The 24,235-nt window shown below is 36.3% G+C and overlaps 1 protein-coding gene across 3 annotated transcripts; it reads left to right on the forward strand.

The window, feature by feature from the left end:
• Nucleotides 1–15,971: 15,971 nt before the first annotated feature.
• On the forward strand, nucleotides 15,972–18,970 carry LOC149237893 (E3 ubiquitin-protein ligase CSU1-like). Of its 3 annotated transcripts, none has more exons than XM_089366885.1 (4): nucleotides 15,972–16,220; nucleotides 16,399–16,465; nucleotides 17,075–17,205; nucleotides 18,215–18,970. In XM_089366885.1, exon 4 carries the CDS (start codon nucleotides 18,432–18,434, stop codon nucleotides 18,885–18,887), a length of 456 nt encoding a protein of 151 aa, XP_089223011.1. In that variant the 5' UTR covers nucleotides 15,972–16,220; nucleotides 16,399–16,465; nucleotides 17,075–17,205; nucleotides 18,215–18,431; the 3' UTR covers nucleotides 18,888–18,970. The 3 variants fall into 3 exon arrangements, with proteins under 3 accessions (XP_089223011.1, XP_089223013.1, XP_089223012.1); XM_089366887.1 differs by having other exon boundaries at nucleotides 18,215–18,436; XM_089366886.1 differs by lacking the exon at nucleotides 17,075–17,205.
• Nucleotides 18,971–24,235: the final 5,265 nt, after the last annotated feature.

Consider the following 24,235-nt stretch of genomic DNA (forward strand, 5'->3'; position numbering starts at 1 on the left):
TTCTGTTATTTACACATTACTTTATTTATTATAGGGATGGATAACAATGTGATAGTAATGGAGGGATGGAGTGGGTTTTTTTAAGGAATCATAAAAGGATATTAATCTTAATGATTTAGGTTTCTTTCAATTTTTGAATTCTCCAATCATCTACAAATTTATCGATCAAATAATTTTTAATATTTAAATCAATTTTAAAATAAATTAAAATCTCAAAATAAAATTTTAAAATATAAAGAATTTTGATACCAAAAAACATAAGGTAGGAAGATTCTACTTACTGGAATTTTTGTCCTCAAAGTAAAAATATTTCACTTATTTAACTCAGTTAAAAAAACTCTTTTCATTATAATCATAGCCTATTTTTTAAACATAAATTAAAATCTCAAAAACCAAATTTTAAAATACAAAGAATTTTGATACCAAAAAACCCAAAGTAGGAAGATTCCACTTATTCGAATTTTGGTACTGCAAGTACAAAGATTTCACTCATTTAAACAAATTAGAAAAGCTTTTTTTATCATAATCCTTGGCTATTTTTTTAACATTTAAATCAATTTTAAAATGTGGCGAAATCCCAAGAAACTAAGATCTAAAATATATGGAATTTTGATCCTGAAAAACCAGACTATGGAGATTCCACAACTTTCAAAAAACTTAAAAACTTAGCCTAATCTATATGACGAAGACGATTGGAATTTGGATTTTTTACCCATCATACAATTTTTTTTTGAGGTTTTGGGTCTTTATACTTTCAATCAAGAAACATTATGTTCAAATTTTTTCCCTTCAAAAGTGAATTTAGCATAATAAATTAACTGGTTACCAATAAAGGGCTGATTTTTCTAAAACAATTGAAGTGTAGTGGGAATTTTTTGAAAGAATGAACTCAGTATTGTGGTCACAAGATTTAAACATTACTTTATCATGTCATTTTCTGAAAAAAATGGTGGTGGGTATCTGTCTCGAGTGTTTTATATTAAGTGACATAATTTCTAGTTGAGTAAGGTGGGATGACTACTTTTTTTTGTAATGAAAATATCCATTGATCGTTTATATCAAGGAACTTTTATAGATGGTGGTCATTAATTTGTCTTCTATAAATGTTTTCTCTCTCTTCTCTCCAAAATTATGGATAATTAGGGTTAGAGTTCTTTGAAATGTTTCTAAAAATAAACTTTTATTAATGTGTTATTGGTTTTTATTAGTGATTGCAAAAAATAGTGAATAAAGATCAAATACTATCATTTATTTCATTATATAACCATAATTCTAGGGCAAATGTCAACAATTTTGTTTTGTGTGTTTCATCCATAAAAACATAATTGAAAATATTATTCTTTTGCATATCTAATTGAGAGTCTTAATATTTCCTTATTTATCATTATAATGTTATTTGTTCCAATTGTTATATGGTATTGCATGCCACATTATAGAAAATCTACCAAAAACTAACTTATTAAACATTTATAGTTTACTTAATTGGCCTAATGATTGAGTGCTTTAACTTTGGTAATTAATATCCTATGTACCCTATCAATGTCTTATTCATCACCTTGAATTGTTCTTGTTGAATATCCTTAAGGTGATTTGTATATGGGTCAACCTCCTTTATAGTTTAAAGACTTCTTCATCACCTTGAATTATTCTTTTTGAATATACTTAAGTCAATTTGTATATGGCTAACCTCCTTTATGGTTTAATTACAACTAAGTAGATGGAGGATGACTACAGAGGTGAAATCTCTAGGAAATCTCTTATTTTGATGTTTGAATTTTCCTAGTGAAGATTTGTAGTAGGCTTGGTAGATTTGGAGTCATGTGGAATAGACCAAATAGTGCATGAGAAATATCACACAAAGATTAAACATCACATGTGGGATAACACGTAAGAAGATAAAAAATATTAAAACTTCAAAAACTATTCTAAGATGAAAAACATAATGTATTCTACACAATTTCACATTATTTCGGTGAAAAAAAGGGAAAAGTGAGAAAATACACATATTCATCACAATTTAAATAGAAATAAAGAGATAAGTACATTTTAATTAAAATATAATTTATTTCTTTTACTTAAAGTTATATATATATATATATATATATATATGGGTTGAATACTGGAGCCGAAGATGAACCCTACTTGCAGAGTCGTCGCCTCCTCGCCCTCGGCCGCCGTCTGGCCTCTGGACGGCCCTGTTGATGCAGGCGAAGCGCGTTTCAATCAGGGACCTCCGCTCTACTGCATTTTTGATACACCGGGTTTCCAATACATTCAGAAAGCACCCCTCCCCCTCTTTTGGTTCGTCTTCGGCCCTAAAGCTACTAGATCCGGGACCGCTACTGCAGCATCTCATGCCAGCCACCTCCATCAGAATGCAAATGCGACAACTGAGGCACAGGCGAAATCTGGCGCCGACTCAGAGGCGGAAGCCGGGCTAGGTTGTGTTATCAGTGTACAGAGAATGGGAACAGTTTCTGTTTTCAATCCCGCAGCCATCACTAGAGGATACCTGCTCATCTGAGGTGCCCTAACTATAGTGCACAAACTAGACACAACAGGGGAAAAACCTCAGACAATATATGTGAACCAGGATACGACGCTTCACTATGCATATCTATATAGTTACCCATTCTGTTTCAAGCAACAGGAGGAGATCCTCGTAGCGGCTGAAGAGATGAAAATGGGTCAGTTTATTTACTGTGAAAAGAAAACTAATATGAATGCGGTTTTTTTGGCTGCACTTGAGACCTATTCCGGAGGGAGCCTATGTCTGCATCTAGGGTTATATTACCAGGTTTTCTGGCAACTACGCCATCAATGACTGCGACACTGACATTCACCCACGGAGCAAGGAGTCCGCAGAAGAACCAGAACCTAAATCGCTAGTGAATAACCCTCCTTATCCTCGCCATGGTTCTAAGAAATCCTGGACCTGTTGGAGCCGGGTAGCAGGGGCCAGATCTGAACCAGATCTGCATGAAGATTTACATGTTTTCTAGATCCAAGTCATCCTCTCGGGCAAGACAACAATGCAATGGGCACGCGCAACGGATCTTGTGCAGGACCTTTTGCAAAATATTGAATGTCGGCTAGGGATCCCCTCATCTTGCCTTAGACTAATATACAAGGGTAAGAAACTTATGAATACCCTTCCTCTCTCCTATTACAACATTCAGAGGGACGCCTCTATTGCAACTACTTTTCGTCTGAGAGGGGGTTCCTTTAGGCAAACCTCCTCTGCCCCTTCTTTCTCTTACAAATACGTTGTCCGCAAAGATGCTACCCATTCTCAACCCTCTTCTACAGCAGGCCATCCATCTGAGGCTCCAAAGCCTTTTCTAGTAGATAAATCAGAGGACATTCCTTCCATCAATCTTTCCCATCCCAGGATTGATGATTGCTATCAACGTTTTGCAGAATCCGCACTTGTATGCAGATTTAATGGGCTATGGCCACACACATCAGATCTATACCAATGGATTCATACCATTTGGACTAAAAAAAGCCAGAGATACTTACGTTCAAAAGGATTCTTCATTGTGTTTTTTGACCTAAATGAAGATTACCAGAAGGCTTTAATGGGAGGCCCTTGGTTCTAGGGATCGGCTGGGCCTTTTCTTACTCCTTGGTTTCTAGACTTCGACCCTTCTACAACTGTTATCACCAAGATTCCCATTTGGGTCAGGCTCCCGAACCTTCCGGCGCATCTATGGCATATCTCGGTCTTCATAGCCATTGCAGAAACTTTAGGATGCTACCTGGCTATAGATTCTTCTCGGAAGGCAAATGGGCTTTACACCTACAGTAGAATCTGTGCAGAAATAGATATTAGCAGAGGACTGTTGGATCAGATTATCCTCAAGAATGGAGATTTCCATTGGACCCAAACCTTGGATTACGAGAATACAACCTTTTGTTGCCGCCATTGTCATCAAACAGGACACCTCCAAAGTTCCTGTCCCCAGTTCCTTGACAAAAATAAGAATCTGAACTGCAAGCCCAAGTCCAAAAGTTAGAATCCTTGTGTGCCTCCTCCCCCTACGGACGATTCAGATTCCTCCAGTTCGGATGAGGAGGAAATTCTAGCAGATGGGCAGAACGTTGAAATTCTCCTGGAAGCTCCCTTGGCCGATCCGGAAAACCCCTCCATCACTCAGATATCCCAGAAACGTTCTCATCTTACTTCGTCCTCAGATTCTAGGAAGGATATTCCGCCGCCACGGTAGAATAGTCTTCAACTTGTTTCGGCTCAACCAAACTCTACTGGATGTGTTAAAGTAAGCAAGAAAAAAGGAAAAAAAAAGTCGTGTGATAGTAATAGCCCCCTCAGGGTAGTTCTCTCTGCTTAGTTCTAGTTCTTTGTTATTCCATGCTCTCTATAGTCCTCTCATGGTTCTTCGCCAAGGAGCAAGGTGGAGCCTATCTCCTTAAGCTCCCATGCTTTTTTACTTCGCTTGCATGCAAGCTTGATTGTACTTTACTCTTATGTTTCTTAATAGAATTAGTCTTTAAATGTATGATATTTAAGTGCAATGTTTCAACTTATGCATATGAGGCTATGTTGAGGCCACACTACATTTTTCACTTCAAGGTACAATTTATGAAGTACTTATTCCTTGGAATAATACAATTTATGGTTGGTTATAAGTAATTTGTTTTCACCTTCATATATCACAGCAATTAGAATTTTTGTAATAGATGCACCAATATGGAAAGGTGGCCAAATTTAATTTAACTCTACATAATTTCTTTTATTCAATTTATTATATCTTGCTTTTATGGTGAAGAGATGTTGTTATCCTCTTTAATAAGTATCAAATATCTCACAAGACATGTTTTCCCCTAGTTTATCAAATAATTTTAGAAAAGTGTTGATAACCTTACATCTGAATAGGTCCTTGAGGGTGGGAGAATATGTCCTAATGAGTTTGGTTTATATTGCATCATTAAGAGGAAAAGTCATTATCCTCTTGATCTAGGGTTGATATCAAACTTATGACATTATTTTCATTTCCATTTAACTAGGGTTGTTAAGGAAAAACCCATATCACTCTAATTTAAGTGCATAAAATTCTTTCGATTGTAAAACAAGATTGAAACTGGGATATATATATATATATATATATATATATATATATATATATATATATATATATATATATATATATATATAGCTTCAGACTTAACATATATTTACGATTCAATATACATGCCAGACTTATTACTATGCACATAATCAAGATTTAGCATATATACAACACCTTTCATTATGCATGCATCTTTATATTCACAAACATGTATCACCATTGGAATTCATGAATGAAAACAGTATTATATAAACTGGAAGTCCGAAGAGCTAAAACAACTAAGAAATATTCCTCTGTTCTGAACCCTTGGTTCAATCATTTCCCTTCATTACAGGACACATTCTTACTTCCATGAATCTGTTCAGATACCTAGTTTGCCTTGGCAAGGGCCGAAGCTTGGCAAAGATTTTCCATAACCCATCAAACATTCAATACAACCAAAAATAAAATCAAGTCATATCTGGCAGCACATGCATTAAGCAACATCCATAAACATTTTAGTTCGAAAAACATTCGGAAAGTTTCAGTATAGTCCAAGCAACCAAGCCTCGAATCCAAATAGGACACGACCTATCGACATAACCTTAATTCTTAAATCAATTGCAAATTTCAGGTTACGATGAGGGTTTGGCTATGCCGAGAGTCCGCAAACTCCCCACCCCCAAATGTGGAGCTGAACCTAGTGTATCAGACAAGTAGATTATCGATTTGGGTAACCAACCTATCAATTGCAAATAAATTTAGTTCAGGTATAGGTCCTTCTCGAAGGCTCATTAACTCTGAAGTCGAGGTCGAGAAAATACCTGTAAGACCATGAAGAAAAAAAATCATTAGAGGTAGTCTTAGGAAGAGTACCTGCAGATAATTCTTAAATGTAACTATGTTAATTATTTTAATAACTGAGACGAATGATGCCTTAGTAGGAACACCGCATATTTGAAAGCCACCATCATTTTTCAACCGCAACTACTAGAGGAAAATGAGAACAAGAGAGAGTGTCTTGGAATAGAACATACATGGTCTCTGCGACAGAGGGTTATCTCTGTTCAACCCTCAGGATTGAGGGAGGAGTCGAGACCTTCCATCTGAGCACACCTGCAACAATTATGGTGGTCAGTATAAATAAGATGAGTGAGGTAACTATGTTTTCAAATAATAAAAACCATGTCTAGTGGATTACCTTGTTTTTGTTTCCTACCTGAAGGCGATAGCCATTTTCTTCTTGAATCAAAGGAAGGCACGCAGAGGCAGAGGTAGAAATCCTCAATCTAGTGCTTCTCACCCTGAGTGTTTCAGAGTTTCACTCTCTCATCAGGTAGATGAAATGGGATAAAATGTTAAGGTTAGGGATTACTTCGGGTTAGAGTCCCCATGTCTGAGCCACTTGAAATCGAGACGATGTGGCATTCTAGTTTTTTTGCCTTTGCATTAATCCAACTCAAGTGGAAGAGTCATCACCCCTATAAAGGTGAGGACAAATGGAGTGTATCCATGAGCTTGGACGGATAACCATTTAATTCAATCCTTAATTCATGTGCCAGCTCTTTGTGTCTCTAATGACCCCTTTAACCTTTGAATACATTGTGCAATGAGTGGGTTAAGGTATAAAAGTTGTTGATGGTAATTACAGAAGATTTTTTCTTATTTGAGGAGTTACATTATCCTATATGGTTAAGTTATAAAACTATTTTATATAACATAAAAACACTAAAATTAATTTTATATTATAAATCATTTTTTTTATTATGATTTTTGTGCCTAAAAGAAACTAAATATAACTAAATTTTAATTCATAAAATTTTAATGTGTTTTTACTTTGTAAAAGAAAATAATAATTCTCTATTCAACATTAAATATATATTTCAATATTTCATGATTATCATTTATCATTTATCATTTTTAAGATCAAAATATCATATTAAAATTTTGATTCTAATGAAAAAAATAATTGAAATGTGCAAATAAATATCATGTTATTAATATAAAATATTTATACATATGTTTAAATTTGACCATAGCTAAGACGTAAAATTGAAATGCAATGCTTTCAATTCCCGAGATAAAATGTTATCATAAAATTATGTAAATCTTATCATTCAATTTTTTGGCAGCTGTATATGAAATGCAAAAAAAATTACCATATATTTTTTTCTTATTTTGAATTAAAAATATTTTTCTAACCTATAAAGTTTTAATAATTTTTTATGTTATCTATTTTTAGTTTTAACTTTTAGGTACATTTTTTTTAAAATATATTTTAACCTATAAATTCTTATTTTTGAAATGTATTTTAATTTATAACTCTTATTTTAATTTATATTATTATAAAAATCTTACCATGTAATAAAGCCATATTAATAATAACAATAACTAAGAAACAAAAAACAAATAATAATAATTAAAAAACAAAAAGCTCCAATATAATGCAAATTCAATATATTGCAAACTCAAACGTGAAAGAAATTAAGGTTACCTAATTTTCGTCACTTAGAAAATGAGTAACACAAATGGTAAGTTTCCTTTTGAAATATTTATTAGTTTAGAATAAAGATGAGTTGGATGAAAAAGCTTATCCTTTAGAAGACGTGGCAGTTTCTTGATACCTATTTCAACCAGCTGACCTAGAATAGAAATCTAAAGTCCAAGATCTAGAGACCATGCTTATTTCTGATGAAGCAACAGAAATCACTTGTAGGATTTTGAGGGTCTCCACTAGGTTCGGCTTCCAAAACAAGTGTAATATGAAGCCCAAGATCAGGAGAAACTGCTTATTTTTTATGAAGAACAAGAACTATTCAATTACTTGAATATTATCCTTCATTGCCATTTTCGATAGATTTCAAGGAAATTGCACTAGTTGTGTGTGGTGGCAGAGCATGTAAGAAAAGGAAATTTTTGGACCTCATCTCATCCTCAAAGGGAAAATTTTTCCAGTGAAAAACATGGTTGGAATGTTTAACGGATTTCATGTTGGCTGGCTATTGACAAAAGAGGAGATACTGAGAGTGAGACTGAGGAATAGGGAGTCCTAGGAGACTAGTAGATGTACCAAAAGGAGAGGAAAAAAAGAGAGGGTAGACAGAGATAGATTTAGCGTTAAAGTGAGAGTAGGGGTAGGTAGAGAGTTAGAGAAAGAGAAACATATAGTGAAAATTAGAGAGGGGGAGAGGAGTGAGAGAGTAAGGAAGAAAGAATGTGTGAGACGAGAGTGAAGGAGATGGAGAGAGAGGAAGAGAGAGGGGAGGAGGAGAAAGGGGGTACGAAAGGGAAAGATTGATAGAGGAAGGGGAAGGGTGAGAGGGGACATGGTAGTGAGGGATTGGGGGAGAGAGTGTCACAGAGAGGGGGGAGGTTAAGGAGGAGGGATGAGAGAGGAGAAGTGGAGTGTGTCTATGTGCGTGTGTGTGTGAAAGATAGAGAGTGTGTGTGGGGGGGGGGGTGGTATGAGGATAGACAGTGAAGGGGAAAGAGAAAGATATGGAGGGGAGGGTGAGGGAGAGATATTTTGATAAAGAAAGACATAGAATGAGAGGGAGGGAGAGAATGTGTGAGAGAGTAGTGAGAGTGAAAAGAGAGTTAATGTGTGTGTGTGTGTGTGTGAGAGAGAGAGAGAGAGAGAGAGAGAGAGAGAGGGGAGAAAATAGAGAGAGGGAGGGGAGGGAAGGGAAGGTGAAGGGGGGGGTTATGTAGGGTAGGGGAGGAAGAAGGGGAGAAGGGATTATTGGGGGAGAGAGATGGAGTTGTTAGAGGGAGAGAGAGAGAGGGAGTGTTGGAATGTGAAGACAGAGAATGGGGGCAGGAAGAGTGAGAGAAAGGAGAGAAATAAAGATTGAGGGATGACATAGAGAATGTCGGAGAGAGTGAGGGATAGATGGAAATTAAGAAGGAGTGAGAGAGTGGGAGTGGAAGGGCTAGGGCCGAAGGGGGACAGAGAGAGATAGCAAGAGAGAGAGAGGGTGGGGAATGGGGGGCAGCAAGTGGTGAGAAGGGTGAGGGGATGGCTACAGAGGGAGAGAGAAATAGGGGGAGAAGAGGGAGAGTGGAGATGGGGGACAAAGTGGGGGGAGAGAGAAAGAGAGATAACGGTGAGAGTGAGAGTAAGAGATATATATAGGAAGGAGGAATGGGAAGAGAGGAAGGATAGATAAAGAGGGATAGAGGGAGGGAGTGATGAAGGGAGGGAGACAGAGAGTTGGGTAGGGAAAAGTTGGAGAAGGGGTGGTTGAGTAAGGGAGAGAATGTGAGTAGGGGAGATGAAGAAAGAGAAGGAGAGAGGAAGGGAGGGAGATGGAGGGAGGGGATGAGGGAGAGATGGAGTGTTATAGAGACAAAGTGACAGAGGAATGGAGGGTTATAGAAATAAGAAAAAAAGGAAGGAATGTTAATCTCCATGAGGCTAAAGACAACATATGGGAGAGAGAGGGGGAGTGGGATGGAGGGAGAGGGAGAGAGGAAGGGAGGTAGAGGGAGGGGAAACATGTAAGGGAACAAAGAGCAAGAGATAGAGGGTTGGAGAGGGAGAGGGGAATAGGAGAGCATAGAGAGAGAGAGAGATAGAGAGAGAGAGAGAGAGAGAGAGAGAGAGAGAGAGAGAGAGAGAGATGTGGGGGGAGGATGAGAGAGGGATAAAATGTGTTAGAGCAAGGGAGAGGGAGTGAGAGGGGGGTAGAGGGAGGGGTAGCATGTAAGGGAAGAAAAAGGGAGAGAGAGAGAGGGTGGGAGAGGGAGAGGGGACTAAGAGGGAGAGAGAGAGAGGAGAGACAGAGAGAACTAAGGTAATTGATAGATGGAGGGAGAGAGGGAGAAGGAGAGGGGGAGTGTGAGAGAGGGGGAGTGGGGGAGAAGGAGGGGTGTGGGGTGGTAGATAATTAGGTGGAGGGATTGGGAGATGAGGGGGAGGAGAGTGAGTGAGATATAGAGAGAGGGACACAATGGAAATAGAGAGAGAGAGGGTGGGAGAGAGGAAGTGTGATTAAAAGATAGAGAGAGAGAACGATAGGGAAAGGGAGAGGGAGTGGGGAAGAGACTATGCCAGGGAGATATGGAGAGAAATCCAAATTAAGAGAGGTAAATAATGGGGGACGAGGGGAGATAGAGAGTGATATATGTAGTGAGGATGGGAGGCGGAGAAGGAGAGGGAGAGGGAGAGGAAGATGTTGAAGGTGGAAGAGCAGTAAATGGGTGAGAGAGTGAGGGAGATATTGGGAGATATGGGTAGGGAGGAGACAAAGTGAGTGAGAAACAGGGACATACGGGGATAGAGAGAGAAAGGGTGAGAGAGATAGAGGGGTAGAAGGAGGGAGATGTGTGGAGATAGAAGTAAGGGGTAGGGAGAGATGGTGATAGCGAGGGAAGAGGTGCACGTGGGAGAGAAAGAGAGGGGCAACATTTTAATGTCAATTAGGCTAAAGACAACATATGGAAGAGAGAGGGAGTAGGATAGAGGGATAGTTAGAGAGAAAGGGAGGCAGAGGGAGGGGAAACATGTAAGCGAAGAGAGAGTGAGAGACTGAGTGTTGGAGAGGGATAGGGTAATAGGACAGTATAAAAAGGGAGAGAGAAAGAGAAAGGGAGGGAGTTTGAGAGAGAGAGGGAGGGAGAGAGAGATGTGGGGGGTAGGGTGATGGAGGGATAAAAAGGGTCAGATAAAGGGAGAGGGAAAGAGATAGATGTAGTGGTAAGTTTAGCATGTAAGGGAAGAGAAAAGGTGAGAGAGAAAGGCTAGGAGAGGGAGATGGGAACAGGAGAGAGAGAGAGAGAGAGAGAGAGAGAGAGAGAGAGAGAGAGAGCAAAGTTGATGGATAGATGGAGGGAGGGAGTGATGGGCAAAGGGAGGGTTGAGATAGGGGGAGTGGGGGAGAAGGAAATGGAGAGGGTGGTAGAGAGTGAGGTGAAGGGATAAAGAGATAGTGGGCAGGAGAGTGAGTGAGATATAGAGAGTGGCACACAAAGGGATGGATAAAGAGCGTGGGAGAGAGAGAGAGAGAGAGAGAGAGAGAGAGAACAATAGGGAAAGGTAGAGTTGCTTTTTGAGATTATAATTCTAAAATTAGAAATTCTTTATTTTTTATCCAATTGCATGTGGATGTCAAATATTTTGGCCAAGTTTTAAAAACTATGCTAAGTCTAGTTGTGTGATCTAATCTCTTTTCTAGTTCTTTCTCTGTTTGGGAAAATTATTGGTGAGAATCGTGAATTATAATGGATAATTATTAATTTCTTGAACTATCGCTTTGTCTTCCAATACATTTGACAAGGAATTGAGCTGCTCATTTTGTTCAACTAACTTATGTACTAATTATTGGACAGCAAAAGGTGGATCATTATTTCTTATTCTAATGTTTATATTAAGTTGTTTTATTTCCTAGTTCTAACATTCCAACCAAATCTCCATTTCTTGTCGTTTTGTCTGTTGAATCTTATTACTATCCAATTTCATTATTTTTTTATATTTTCTTGGTTATTCTCACAAATATTTTTATGGTTTTAAATATATGTTTGTGTAAAGCATGATATGGTTAGGATTCTTACAAGGTATGTTTGAATATTCTTTCTTTATATCATAGACGAAGTGCTAGGTGTATTTGACTATACACACCGAACTTGTTGATCAATTAATGGTGAGGTTGAAATAACCTATATTCCTAAAATTATTTTCATTGACATTTCCATTAATATGCCATCCAACCTAGAATGCTTCAATGAAACTTCCTAAGTATAGGTATTCTTGGATCACAATTTATCTTGACCGTAATTTTCTTTTATAATTGTTATTGTAGTAACAAGGGGTGAATCAAAAGTGAATTCGATGTTCAAAACTTGTTTTTTTCCCGTTGGGTTTAGTTTATTATCCTTGGTCTTATGCCTATGATGAACTTCAATTTTCTATGTCAAGTTTGTGTGGAGTCAATTTCTTATGTTGTTGTATTTGTTGAACTATCATCATTTTCTATGTTATTTTCTCAATGAATACATCTATTCCATGTCCAAGCAACTGTAGCATGTTAGGCTGAATAGATTATGCTAGAAGTTGTTGCAATTCTTTAGGTTTCTTTTCTCCTATGCTTTTCTATGGTATTCTCAAAATTTTTCATGCAATTTAGTGTAGATTATATTGATGTTGTGGGTCTTAAAGTTGAATATGTGCCAGGATTTCATGCCCATTGATTGTAGATGTTTACTTCCCTTTTGTTTTGAACTCCATGAATATTTTCCTTCATATTCTTAGGAGATCCGTGAATATTTTCTTTCACATCTTTAGGGGATTATATCATAGCTGCCAATAGGTCAAATATAAATGGCCTTGTAAAATTATGCTTCCCTTTCTTCTTCTTCTTAAACATACGAAATAAGTAAAAGTATATCTCCTTGTTCTTTCTCATGTTGGTGGTAAAACTAGGAATATTATGTTAGATTATTAACTGATTCTCTAAACATTTGGTGAGTTGTCGGATGATATAGAACCTCTTTCGGGTCTAAATCTAAAGAGTAGACATACAAAACTTAAGATATTTTGAGGGAAAACTAAATGTGCAATGAGGAATGAAACACTTTTTGTATGTGTTCAAGTACCCTCTATCTATTGGAAGATTTCTAAAGATTTCTTGCTGGCTAACTAGTGAATTTTGCTTCATGGCTAGCCAAATGAGTAAAGAGGGGAACAAAATGGAGTCATTTTAATTTTTACATCCATACTGGTTCATATTCAACATGTCACCAATGTGTTTTTCTTAGTTGTCGACTTTTGTTGTCATGGTCATTTAACCAATTTCTTCTAGCATAGTGAGTTTAATGTTAGAGACTCTCCCTATCAATGCAAAATGACAATGGTAACATGTATTTTTGAATGGGGGTTTATTTTAATGAGTTTTGTTTAATATATTTATTAATTTTAAAAATCAGAATGTAAAATCTTATTTTTATTTTAACATTTTATTTTGAATGGCATAATACATATCATGCATATGTAAAAAATTAATTATTCATATTATGCTAGAGAATTGTGAAAAAATAACAAAAAACATAACACTATTGTTAAATCTAACAAGGATAATGGAGAAGTAAATTTATACTATGATCTTGTTTTGTTGTGATTTGTTTCATTTGAATGTCATTGCTAAATAAAGAAATGAGATTGCATACATGTTTTATGTAAGTACTATTTATACTATCATCCCATTTTGTTGTGTTTTGTTTCCTTTGAATGCCATTGCTAAGTAAAGTAATGGGATTTCATATGTGTTTTATGTAATGTGTTTAGAATATATATCCCTAATAGTTGATATATGGATGAAAGTAGCAGAACAACAAGCCTTCATCTTAGATTTGACTCAAAACTCAACATTTAATTTAATGCTCACTAGGAAAAAAATTAGAAGTAAGAAAAAAAATTAAGATATAAAAACTTATTTTAACAATATATGTTTAACCCAATAACATAAAGATGAATAAATAGAAACCAAATAGAGAATATTTTTTAATGCATAGAAGGATAAAATAGAAAAAAATATAATTATTTATAAAATTAAACCGTGAAGAAATAATAACTAAAATGAAATTCACACACTAACATTAAGACCTTAAAAGATCTACAAAATTATTACCATATGTTGACTCTAATGATATTGACTCATGAAAAGTGTTTTCTAGGTCAATATCAATAATCAAAATATTATCTCCAAAATTCTCAACATTTATCCTTTTTTATGGGAGTAAATTTGGAATTACACTTCTTTCATCTTTATCTTGACTATGTTAGACCACTTTAAGTGCATAGAAGTTATAGTTTTAATGTTATAGTTAATGTGTTTGATATTAAAATTGATGTGTGTTATAACATTTCAAGAGTTACAATGTCTACTATGGGTCATAGTTCTTAGAATTCATTGTGTTAAAGATCATAATGCACTATGGTTATGCATCATATCAATGATTTGACATTCATAATGGTTTTTGGTTAAGGGAAACATATTGTATTATTATAGTTGTCATAGTGCTCAAATGTTAAGGAAAACAATTTGTGGAAGCTAATATATAGTGCAGTTTACAAAAATATCTAATAATAAATTCATTATAATTGGTGAATATATAAATGCATATATTAATATATATTTTTTCAAATCAAAATATTATTGCGAATCTCAATTAGTGTTTCTTTATAATTTCCCTCATAGTTTTAATCCAATAACTAATTGATTGTACTTAAAAAAACCCCGAGTGATTTAGTAGCTATGGTTTTTGAGACTCCTAGAGTTTTACAAAACTCTTAGAAATATTAAAAAAATAGATTAATTGAAATTTTAAGATAAATGTTTTAGTTATATTATTAATCATTTAAATTTCTTAAAAAAATTATAAACTAATTATATTTTAATTAGCTTTATTATTAATAAAAAATTATTTTATTATTGAAAAATGTTATTAAACCATATAAATTTTAATAAAAAAAATTGTTATTAAACAACCTATCCTCAAATTTTAATTCTGTGGATTCATTCTCTTATAATGTTATTTCCAAGCTATAAAGATAAAGTTTTACTTCTACTTTTGTAGTTTACCATCGTTAGTATTTGAAATGCCTAATATTTTCTTCAAAATCAATGAACCGTTTTCTTAAATTTTACTTTTAACATTTTACTTTGGCTCTTATAAATTTAAGAGATAACAGTTAAACTTTTCTTTTGTTTGTAGAGCTTTCAAGAATGGAATTAATATTCCGCTTTTAAAATTTTGTTAACTTTTATTTTTTTGGGTTTTGCTTTTTTCTAAATTTAGTTAACTTTTTTGCTTTTTCCCGCTCTTAGGAATCTTAAATTCAACCATTGCATTTAGTTAAGAGCTGATAGAGGGATTCGACCAATGGGAATCGACGAATGGGAATTTTTTCCATAGCAGTCTCCTTCATTGTTCAATGCCGATTTCGCAATCGCAATCTCTCTTTGGCAATATGTGAAGATTCCTCAAGGACTCCAACCAGTGTCATGCCCAATTGTTTCAAGACGGTAAACGATCGGTTATTATATGATTAGAGAAATTGAATGGTAACAACGTAACAATGGTGTTTCCATTGGTAACGCCGATGTTTTAGAAGTAGGGAAGATAGCTTTGTTGAGAGAACGTCAAGGGAACCCTGAGTGTCACACTAAATATCTGAAGGTCATGTGTTTGATCCACGCTCAGGTAGAGGATCTTGAAACGATGAGCCATGCACAGATGGTAGAGGATCTTGAAACAATTAGCCATGCACAGTTGGTAGAGGATCTTCAAAGATTAGAGAAAATGAGTGGTATCGCAAATGTTGTTGACTCTATATCTTGTTGGGAAAGCGTCAGGGAAAGCTGAGTGTCAGACTGAATATCTAAAGGTCACGTGTTCCACAGTCAAGAACATAAGGATGGTTTCCTTCAGTCTTCAATGGTGGTTTCGCAATCGCAATCTCTCCTTGGCAATATGTGAAGATTTCTTAATGAGGGAAACCATGGTCATGCCCAATTGTTTCAAGACAAGAAACGACCAGCCATGCACAGTTGGTAGAGGAAACCATGGTCATGCCCAATTGTTATTGTTTCAAGACAAGAAACGATCAGCCATGCACAGTTGGTAGAGGATCTTCGAAGATTAGAGAAAATGAGTGATAATGATAATGTTATTGCCTCTATATCTTGTTGGGAGAGCGTCGAGGAAACGCTGGTCTGAAGGTCATGTGTTCGATGCACGCTCCGGTCCACGCTGAACGCACCTAAAAATTCATAATTACGCCGTAAGGCGTCCCCTCTGAAAGGAACTCCCCTCCATGCAACCGTGTCTCGATGTAGGCCGTTAGATGGATTGTTAGACGATTAAATAATCTCCAGCCATTAGATCATCAATGAAGAACGTTCTGATCAGTGAAGAGTCGCTCGCCCTGAGGTCTGAAGCGACACAGGTTAGTTTTGCATATCCTGCGTCAAGTGTACAAGTTTCCTGTTTCTCAGGTTCACATTTTTAAAGAGTCATGGACGGAATTCATTCATACTTCTGGTGTTTTATAGCTCGCTGTTGAAAGCTCCGACTGCCTTTTACAGTTGAAATTGCGGCAATGATTGATCGTTCGACTGGCAGAAACCTCGGCATGCGCGAGGGACTGAGACGGTATTTCGTACGATCTTTAATGCTGTTTTTTTCTTCTTTTATGACTAATTACAAATTAGCTGATCTTGATCAGTCAATCGTTTCTTCCAGCGAAGCTATGTATTTGCTGTTCCTGTTAATCTGCTATTTTTTCACTTTTGGAAAAATATAAAAAAATCTTACCGACTGCGTTTTACAGTTGAAATTGCGGCAATGATTGATCGTTCGACTGGCAGAAACCTCGGCATGCGCGAGGGACTGAGACGGTATTTCGTGCGATCTTTAATGCTGTTTTTTTCTTCTTTTATGACTAATTACAAATTAGCTGATCTTGATCAGTCAATCGTTTCTTCCAGCGAAGCTATGTATTTGCTGTTCCTGTTAATCGGCTATTTTTTCACTTTTGGAAAAATATAAAAAAATCTTAATCCTAAAGATTTTAGGCCGATGACATCGATATTATATGATCTTTGAAGCTTTCGTTCATGCACTCATTTTTTTCAAAATTTGCGTGAAATTTCTATTAAATTCAACTAGCTACTTCTTCTGTTGTATTTCAAGAATCTTTTTCTGACTGAAAGTCTATAGAATTGGAATTGTTTTGTTTCTCCCATAAATCCTCTAGCCTTCTTTATAAAATTGTAATTTTTTTTGCAGTCCCATAAATCCTTGGGGCCTTCTCTGTAAAACTGTAATTATAATGGTTATCCTCAGCTTCTTCTTCATAAAATTATACTTGTTTTCTTCATCCTTAGATTAGCAGTTTGTGAAATTATAATTGTTTTGTTTGTTTATAGATCCTCAGGGTTTTCTTTGGAAAATTATTTAGCAGCTGTATTCTCGTTTTGATTTTTTGTTTGTTTACCCATTTCCAGGCCCTCCAGCGCAAGGAATTCTGTGAGCTCACCCATTGTTGGAAGAAATTTTTTTCTTATGGCTTTCAGACTTCTCAACTTCTCATTTCAACACAGCTGTCAATGTCAACTCAGCACATAAAACAGAGAAGGTACCCTTCATAGAGCAGGCAGCAGTAAAAGTGGTTACAATAATGCTTTCAAAAGGTTATACCCTAGGAAAAGATACTTTAAGCAAAGCCAAAGAGTTAGACGAGAAGTATCAAGTGATGGACATTGCTGCAACAAAGGTGGCATATTTTGGCAAATTTTTCGAAGAGAGAGTCACCTAGGACTTCCATCTGACATTTATCCACCAATGTTGCAGCATCAACACAACCCACAGCCTGAAACTCTTTGGTCAACTGTATTGAGGGTCAAGGCTACCAAATTTTAACCGTCCCATCATCATTGCAAGTGCTTCAACTTGCTTCCAGACTGCAGCCTGTTGGACTAGTTACTAGACCTTCTTTGCCTGGGTAGATGATATCCCTCCACCTGCCAGAATAAAGCTCTTATGTCTGTCCAGGGTCTATGTTATTTTCTTTGAAGGAATCATATGGTTACATTTTGTATGAATGGCACTGCCTTTTGATTTGTTGGGAATTTCAGATTTACATCAGATGGCCAATAGGATTATAATATTATTCCTTTTATTTCTTGATGTCTCTTGTTAATCTGGATTCAATGGAATTGGACATTTGTATGGCTTAGTTATCATAGTACCAAGGTAGATTACAATTGACATTAGTCTGCTTTGATGGCTCTTGTTAATCTGGATTCAATGGAGTTGGACATTTGTATGGCTCAGTTATCATAGTACCGAGGTTGATCATAATTGACATTAATCTGCTTTGAGCTTTGGATGCCACTATGCATATTTTGACTATGGGGTCATATTATTCATTGCATATAGTTTAAGCTAGAATTTTGGATACTACATGGTAGAAACAAGTGTTGCTGGGATTGTATCCCTATTCATTATCAGTAGAATGACTAGTTTAGGTTGCCAACACTTCAATGTTGAGAGTACAAAATATTTGATATATTTAGGTTTTTAATTTAAATTTTTTATGAGTGGGTATTGTAAGTTGCTGGTGTTATCGGTGTATGATTTGACAGGAAACTTGCAAGCTATGAAGCACATCAAAAATAGGAGAAGGAGGAGGAAGAAGAGAAGTTTTTGTTAAAGAGGCAACAGGAACTTGATGCATTTGATCAACAAAACAATGGTGTTGTACCTCAATATAATGACAAAAATCACATTCGAAACAAAAATAGTTTTCATGGGGCCAATAGTGTTAAAGTGACTACATTTGAAGCGGAGGCTCTTCGGAAAATGAAAGCATTTTGGCTGCCATTAGCAACTCCCGAGGCTCAAGCAAAAGTTGAGGCACCTTCACTTGATACAATTTGCCCAGAGGGTAAAGAGAAACTGAAGTTGAAGTCTCTTTTTCCAGTTATTTTTACCAAGGATCGACATGATAAAAAATCTGAGGTTTTGGGGGCCAGTTCTATTTGCCCTAGTTGCAAAGATACACTAACAAACATGCATACACTAATGGCAATCAGCACTTGTGGCCATATTTATTGCAAAAAGTGTGCAGAGAAATTTGTTAAATTAGATGGGGTTTGTTTTGTCTGCAATAGAAGCCGCAAAGAAAAGCATTTGATCACGCTGGAAAAAGGAGGTACTGGATTTTCTGGTCACGAGGACCACTTGGAGGCAACCGATTTTAAACATGTTGGAAGTGGTTCTGGCATGGGACTTATGAGGCCAACAGTTAAAACATGAACATCAAACTCATGTTTAACTACTATGTACAAATATGATTAAGCAGTCTTAGAATTTTAGTTTGTTGGATTTCATAAATTTGACCAAATAAAGCTTGATTTGCTTTTCTGTTCTAATTTTGAGGCTCTTATGCATCTGGAGTTTTAGGATGATGGTGCATCTCTTTTCAGGCATGTGATCGAAAAATCATGCAGGCATTTACTTTTTACTCCATATCATCCTAAGCTTTCTTTAAGACGGTTTGGAGGATTTAATTATGTTTTGTTCTGATATATATATATTAGTCAGCCTTGTGCAGTTAGCATGGTTCTAGGAATATGATAAGCATGGTATTAGTAAATATGTGGCATTTGTATGAGAATATGGTTGCCTCTGTGTCATAATCTGTTGGATAGTATGTATGCTGTAATAATATCCTCGGTGCAGTTCATGGAATCAGATATTCTTGACTATGGAACGGAATACGCTAAAACATCATTATTCAAGAGATCAGTCCTAGTGCTGTATGTATAATTTAATTGCGATACAAAATATCCGATTTCTGATGCCATTGATATTTGATTGGGCTTAATATATAGTTTGCTCTTTTTCAGTATCTTAGCTTTTTTGCTTGGGGGCTACTGATATCCATGAGTGACCATCGATGAATTTGATAAAATAATTTCTGTGCAAAATTTTGTAATGCTCACTTAGTGAACTCGGGCCCAATCTCAATCATATCTCTCGCATGCTTTTCCGTTGCTCAAGTCAATTCAGCAAAAATCTTAGCAAGAATGGACACTATGTTACTTTATGTAGATTTGATTTTTGTCGTATATTCATTATTGATCATTATGAAGGAAAAAGGAAATGTTCTATTAAGCTAGATCTTCGTTATAGAGAAAATTGGAAGTCTTCGAGGCTACAGATGGCAAAATCCCTCGTAATATTGGCGTGATATACATTAATCTTTACAACATATTTAACATATTGAAAAGACTGATTTATGGAGTTGTAGAAATGTTATCAAGTTCAATGAAATCCATTCTTAACAGCGTAAATTTTATATATCAGGACTTCGTATGTAGTAGCACCCCCTTCTTTGATGCCTAAATCTGAAAGTTGAATGTTTCAATGGAAAAGGAAACATCACAGAAAATAAAATATGAATGCACACCATGTAAAATACAACTCTCAAGAAGTAGCTTCTCCCAAAATATAGTATTTTTGTATTTTCCTTCTATTGTATTTATCTTAGAATCCACATCACCCAATTGTGCTGCAATTAGACCATAAAGTGTCCAACAAATGGAGTTGAACCAATAAAACCATTTCCACCATACAAGAATTTTCCACCGAAGAACACAATGAACCCATAGAAGAGATTCCAAGAGGAGTACAAGAATTTTCCACCAAAGAACACAATGAACCCATAGAAGAGATTCCAAGAGGAATAAAAGGTCGATGAAATGATTGAAGCAATGTGGTAACCTGGAGTAATAACAACTGACATCATCCCAAAGTATGTGAAGTAGAGGAAAGTGAAAAATATGAAGAAGAGGAACCATAAAATTTTGGCAAATGTCCACTCAAGAGAAATCATGGAGCAAACTCAAACTAATTTGCATTAGTAAAAATGAGTAACAACTTACCACATCCAAGGCTTAACTCAATTCTTTTCAATGTGAATCATGTTTATTACCATACTTTTGGAGGTGTGCCTCAAATCCTTCTTTATGCATGTTGAAATAGGGTATCAATGTCTTCTGCATGAGCCTCGATGAATATGTGTTGAATATGTAAAGAAAAGAAAGCATTTTGTGTTGTTGCTAAATTCTTGTTGCATTTGCTTTATGAAACAGCCTGATTGTAATGCAAATCTTGTAAGGAGGTTAATGCCTATCATGTCAAAAGGGTCTTTAATTACAAAAAGGAAGGTTTATCTCTCCTCATCATTTGACTTTAGTTTTTATTTGTTCTGTATTGGTGTCCTAGAGTTTCCCTAACCAACCTATATATTCACTTTCTAGTAGTTGTGGAAAAGAAGAGACATTACTTATATTTAATTTACAGTGCATGTTTTTATGGGTAGCACATCTAAAAATTATATGTTCTCTCCGATCTTTCTCGATCTTGCATAGTTCCCCAAGAAACCTAATAACAGGATCCATTACCTGAAACAAAACATAAAAAATGGGACAGAAAATGCCCACAAACCCAATTGGAGGATTCCATGAAAAACCCTAATACAGGAACGATTTCCGTCAGAGGACCAGTAACACCCAAAGAGAAAACCCTTATAGAATCCTATAAGACACTGGTAGCAGGAACCTATTTGCCCAAATCAAGGGAAAACAATACCCAGTACTCCAAAAAATTCAAAACTAAAAACTGGGTTTATTTAGGATAACAAATCTTACCTCTTGATGTCTTTCTTTTGCGCTAACAGGCATTCTAGAATGCATTCTTTGCAGAAGAGGTGGCCCTTCTGACAGTAGAGGGGATCTATCAATGGCTTCAGGCACAGAGAGCAGGCATCAAAGGGCTTAATGGAGTCCTTGTCGAGCCTTTCCTTTTGAGTACCATACCCAAGCTTTCTCTTCTCGTCGTATGTAAAGAACGCCAAGTCATTGTTGTTCTTTGAATGCCTCTGCGGCATCTTCGCTAACTCGGGGATTTACGATTGCCGGCGACAGATACAGGACATAAATGGTGCATGTCTCAATCAGTCATTAACAGAGTCGGAGGTGTCACTGAATTGTCCCTGGGTGGCGAGCTGCAGAGCGGAGGAATTGCAGAGCGGGAGGCCCAGAGTTGAGGAGGAAGGTGAGTGAGCAGCCCGCAAGATTGCAATTCCTCATTTCAAATTGGAAATGGCAATAACTCTCCACAGCTGCAATTCCATCTCAGATCCGATCTGTCAGGGGATGTCAATATTTCCAACTCCGATCGGATTTTCTGTCAGGGAATGTTAGGATTGCCAGGGGAGGGTGGCGGAGCTAGGGGAGGGTGGCCGAGGGCAGAGGGATTACCGGCAGCCAAAGTCGGATGATTTTCCAGGCGGTGACGAAAATCGGGCCATTCCTCCGCCTAGGTAGACTACTCCATGGAGAAAAGTAAAATTTAGATATTACATCAAAATTTAGAAAGTCATACTTCTTAGATTGAAAAATGATTTTCTCAATTAGCCTATGATATTCTGAGGATATTAACATTATTGTTATTGGACAGTTTGAAGTCCTTGATAAGCAACTGAGATTTTTTGTTCCATTTTGCTGACCAGGCAGTAAAAGTGGTTACAACAATGCTTTCAAAAGGTTATACCCTAGGAAAAGATACTTTAAGCAAAGCCAAAGAGTTAGACGAGAAGTATCAAGTGATGGACACTGCTGCAGCAAAGGTGGCAGATTTTGGCAAATTTTTCGGAGAGATATCAAAAGCAGCTTTGATTACAGCTGGGCATGCAGCTTGCAACGCAGGAACAACACCTGTCAACATCAGTTATTTTGCAACAGGAGCATTGATGGTTGCTGGGGTTCTTGACAGGGAAGCCAAAGCTGCTGCTAATTTTGGTAATAGGAATAATGCAACAAAGAAGTAGACTTGAAGTATTATGGCACTATAAATTTAGAACTGTAATGTAGTGGTGTTGGCCTTCAGGTTTATCTGTCTCATAATTAAGTATGCTTGTAATGTTGCTTACCCTGCCATAGTCGGTCTTGTGTCAAATCAATTTTATGGTCTCTGTATATGTGTTTAAATGTTTGATCTTTCTGCAGCCCTTCACATTGAGATACACTATATATATGTGGGCTTCAACCCCCAAATGCATGCTAGACAACTGTTGACACTAGCTAACATCAAGAAATTGGAGACGCTTCAGACCACTCAAGCGGTTGGGCAGCTTTTTGATGTTTGTTTTGGATAAATTTAGGAACTTCAAATGTTTTAAGTTCCCAATAGACGTGGGCAATGACTGGATGGAAGTATGACTTAGATCTAACACAGTCATCTAAAACAAATAAACAACGTCTTCATTCTATATTTTTATTCATTCCTTCAAAATATTTGTTAATTCTGTCCTGAATTCCCTTTACACCCCCTTCTTTTTCCTCGGACACTTTTATCTGTCTGAACATCAACAGCAGCAGCGCTTCAATGACAAATTTGGGTGATACTGTAAGCCACACAAATTGGTCGAAACTATCTCAGACCTTTTGGTTGTTGAATACCTCTTACACCAGAAGGGTTTTGCCCTGTCCTCCCATACCCACAATAGCAATCACTTTGAATCCATTTTCCAATATCCACTGACTGACCTTTTCAGTATCTTCCTTTAATCCCACCACTTGAAATTGAGATAGAAGAGCATAGGATTTTCTTCTTTTATCTTTCTTATGAAGATTCAATATATGCATTGAGTGCTACCTTACCAATGGAGAAAAGTAAAATTTAGATATTACATCAAAATTTAGAAAGTCATACTTCTTAGACTGAAAAATGATTTTCTCAATTAGCCTATGATAAATTTAGGTGATACTGTAAGCCACAAAAATTGGTCAAAACTGTCTCGGACCTTTTGGTTGTTGAATACCTCTTGCACCAAAAGGGTTTTGCCCTGTCCTCCCATACCCAGAATAGCAATCACTCTGAATCCATTTTCCAATATCCACTGACTGACCTTTTCAGTATCTTCCTTTAATCCCACCACTTGAGATTGAGATAGAAGAGCACAAGATTTTCTTCTTTTATCTTCTTATGAAGATTCAATATATGCATTGAGTGCTTGAACACCAACAGTAGCATTGAGGGAGGTCAGATATTTGAGATATTTAGCACCCGTGTGTATCTTTGTGATTCTTTCCTTTAGTTTCCTAATGTTCTTGCCCATTCTATAGCGGAAAATTATGTTGATGAAAATAAGTTTGCCCTGCTCGCATTCCTCCACTATGTCAACAGCATTAGTGAGAAAATCCTCATGTTTGTTAAGCCAATTGGTCACTGAACTAGAATTGGAAGTTCTAGTGGCTCTCGCATCCGTCAATAGGCATTTAATGGAATTAACCTCATCACAAATGAATTCAAAATCTTCTTCCCTAACTGCCTAACCAACGCAAACTTGATCCTCCATAATAGTTTTGGCTTCGCTTTTGGTTTCAACTTCTGGTGTTGGAAATACCATTTTATCCTTTAACGTTTATTATTTTTGTTTTATTATTATTGCTTGAATTTCTTCTTAATAAGTGGTTGTGTTTCTTTTTGTTTTAGTGAAAGCATGGGCTCCAATGTTGGCTCTCTTATTATGGAGTATAATTCATCTTTGAGAATTTTTCAATTATTAAATTAGGTTAGTGAATTGCTTAAAATAT

Source organism: Pinus tabuliformis, chromosome 8 (genome assembly GCF_031772625.1).
Source record: "Pinus tabuliformis cultivar Carrire ecotype Pingquan chromosome 8, CPIR1, whole genome shotgun sequence".
Lineage (NCBI taxonomy): Eukaryota > Viridiplantae > Streptophyta > Pinopsida > Pinales > Pinaceae > Pinus > Pinus tabuliformis.

Excerpts from the sequence above, each read along its gene's own strand:
- LOC149237893 (XM_089366885.1), top strand. The coding sequence starts at position 18,432 with ATGAAAGCATTTTGGCTGCCATTAGCAACTCCCGAGGCTCAAGCAAAA.